At 50.7% G+C, this 2,385-nt stretch overlaps 1 protein-coding gene across 1 annotated transcript in view; it reads left to right on the top strand.

The window, feature by feature from the left end:
* Positions 1-263: 263 nt before the first annotated feature.
* LOC101985386 (myeloid cell surface antigen CD33-like) overlaps positions 264-2,385 on the top strand; it is a 2,941-nt gene continuing 819 nt past the window's right edge. Inside the window, exons 1-3 of the mRNA XM_013353631.1 lie at positions 264-714; positions 898-1,176; positions 2,002-2,095. Of these exons, the coding sequence (XP_013209085.1) occupies positions 264-714; positions 898-1,176; positions 2,002-2,095 (824 nt within the window). The remainder of the gene's footprint in view (positions 715-897; positions 1,177-2,001; positions 2,096-2,385) is intronic.

A 2,385-nucleotide genomic window follows, 5' to 3' on the forward strand; every position in this document is an offset into this window, starting at 1 on the left:
CATGCTTTTCTGACAAAACCTCTCGCAGAGCTACCTCAATCGCTCTCATCCTCTGTTCGTCCCTACCCGGGTCTCTTGGGCCCCTTGGCTGTCTGACTGCTGGGTTTTCGCGTGTTCTCTGCAGACAGGAAGACTCAGGCCACCTGCAATCTTTGGTTCCTGTTCTGTGAGCCACAATCTGTTGATTTTCTGCAGCTTTCTCAGTTTCTAGAAAGTTGTGCCTGCGTCTCCCTCCCTTTGCTCACTCGCAGCCATCCATCAGGATGCCGCTGCCCCGACTGCTGTTTCTGCTCTGGGTCTGCGAGTGGGCACCTGGAAACCGCTTTCTTCTCCCTATGGTGTCCACGGTTACCTGCGAGACACACAAGCTGGAACTGAAGTCCAGCCTAGTGAAAGTGCAGGAGGGTCTGTGTGTCCTCGTGCCCTGCACATTCTTTGAACAGTCTGGGAACCGAAGCTCAGACACGGTCTTTGGCTACTGGTTCAGAGCAGGGGCAAATACAGACCATGATTCGCCCGTGGCTACAAACAACCCAAATCAACCGGTGAAGAATCAGGGCCAGTTTCATCTCTTCGGGGACCCAAGGAACAATGATTGCTCGCTGGACATCAGAGATGTACAGAGGACCGACAGCGGCTCTTACTTCTTCAGGATGGAGAAAGAATCCTTTAAGTGGAATTACTACATGAATCAGCTCTCTGTGCAGGTGACAGGTAAAGCACTGGCTCCACGCTGGCCAGAGAGGAAGCTCATGGGTGTCACAGAGCAGGGCTAGGGTCCCGACCGAAGAGTCACTGGGGATGGAGGAGAGTAACGGAGGAGTTGGGTGAGAGCCTGTGTCTCTCAATGGCTGTACTCCCTCAACCTGATCCTGCATGTCTTTCTCGCCTCACCAGCCCTCACTCACATCCCCAACATTGACATTGCACAAACGCTGGTGCTTGGCCTGCCTAACAATGTGACGTGTTCTGTGCCCTGGGCCTGTGAGCGGGGGACGCCTCCCATCTTCTCCTGGATGACAACTGCCCTCGGATCCCTGGGCCCCAGGACCACCCTCTCCTCAGTGCTGACCCTCACACCCAGGTTCCAGGACCATGGCACTAACCTTATCTGCCAAGTGGCCTTCCCTGGAGTCGGTGTGACTGTTCAAAAGACTGTCCAGATCAATGTCTCCTGTGAGTTCAACCCAGGGCTGGGATTCATGGTGACTGTGTCATAGTGAGGCTGGGAACTGAGACAGACACAGGTCCTATACCACTCCGATTCTGTCTTTCTGGACAGTTGTGGGGAATAGGACTGAAACCTGAGACCTTGTTTTGTTTTTGTTTTGCCAAGATACTATACAGAAGGCCACAACCCATGCCCCTGGAGGAGCTGGTCCAGGTAGGTGGGGTCATCTTGGGTTGGAGAAAGAGAGTCTCTTTAGCTCAGAGCAGGGTCCATCCTTCCTTATCCTGGCTGCTCTTGTAGACCACCAAGGTTCAGTTCTCAGCACCCACATGGCAACCTGTAGCTATCTGTAAGTCCAGTTCCAGAGGAGCTGACAGCCTCTTTTGGCCCAGGAGGGCACCAGGCACTCATGTGTGCACATACATACATAAGGCAAATAAAAATATAAAAACTTTGAAAAGTTTTTTTGTGTGCCCATTACCACCATATGCAAACGTGATCTTCAGTTCTGTCAGTCCTTGATATTTTCAACTGCAATTGTTGGTTTTGACTTTTGATGCAGAATCTTGCTATGTAACCCAAGCTGGTTTTGAACCTATGGTCTTATTGCTTCATCCTTCTGAGTAGTGAGATTATAGATAGCCACCATGCCTCTGTGATGGAAGCTTTAATTATGAAAGAAGAGAGTGATTTTTTTCTGATGTATTGTTGGCAACAGGATGAGTCTCAGATCTGGGGTGCAGGGAGATTTGGAGGATCAGATCTAAGTTCTGTGGAGAGAGGGTGTCTGGGATTAGCAGGTAAATTCAGGTCCATCTACATTTCTTCAGGGATATCAGGGCCCCTGGCAGAGGTGGTTCTCGTGGCCATCGGAGAGGCGACTATCAAATTCCTGCTTCTTGGGATCTGCTTCTTCTTCCTAAGGTGAGTGCTGCTCCTGGGGCAAAGGGAAGTGTGATGAGGGCAGAGACACAGGACCGAATCCTAGATTACTAATGCTGGGAGACAAGATGCAGGTCTTAAGGGTTGGAATCCAGACAGGGAGCTCTTGGGTACTGACCTCACCAAGCTGGAGCTGTTAAATGTGGCAGATGAGGGAGTGTATTAGTCAGAGTTCTCAAGAGAAACAGAACTGATGGAATGTAAGTACACTTACACACACACACACACACACACACACACACACACAGAGAGAGAGAGAGAGAGAGAGAGAG

The sequence above is a fragment of the Microtus ochrogaster genome, unplaced genomic scaffold, assembly GCF_000317375.1.
Source record: "Microtus ochrogaster isolate Prairie Vole_2 unplaced genomic scaffold, MicOch1.0 UNK14, whole genome shotgun sequence".
Classification (NCBI taxonomy): domain Eukaryota; kingdom Metazoa; phylum Chordata; class Mammalia; order Rodentia; family Cricetidae; genus Microtus; species Microtus ochrogaster.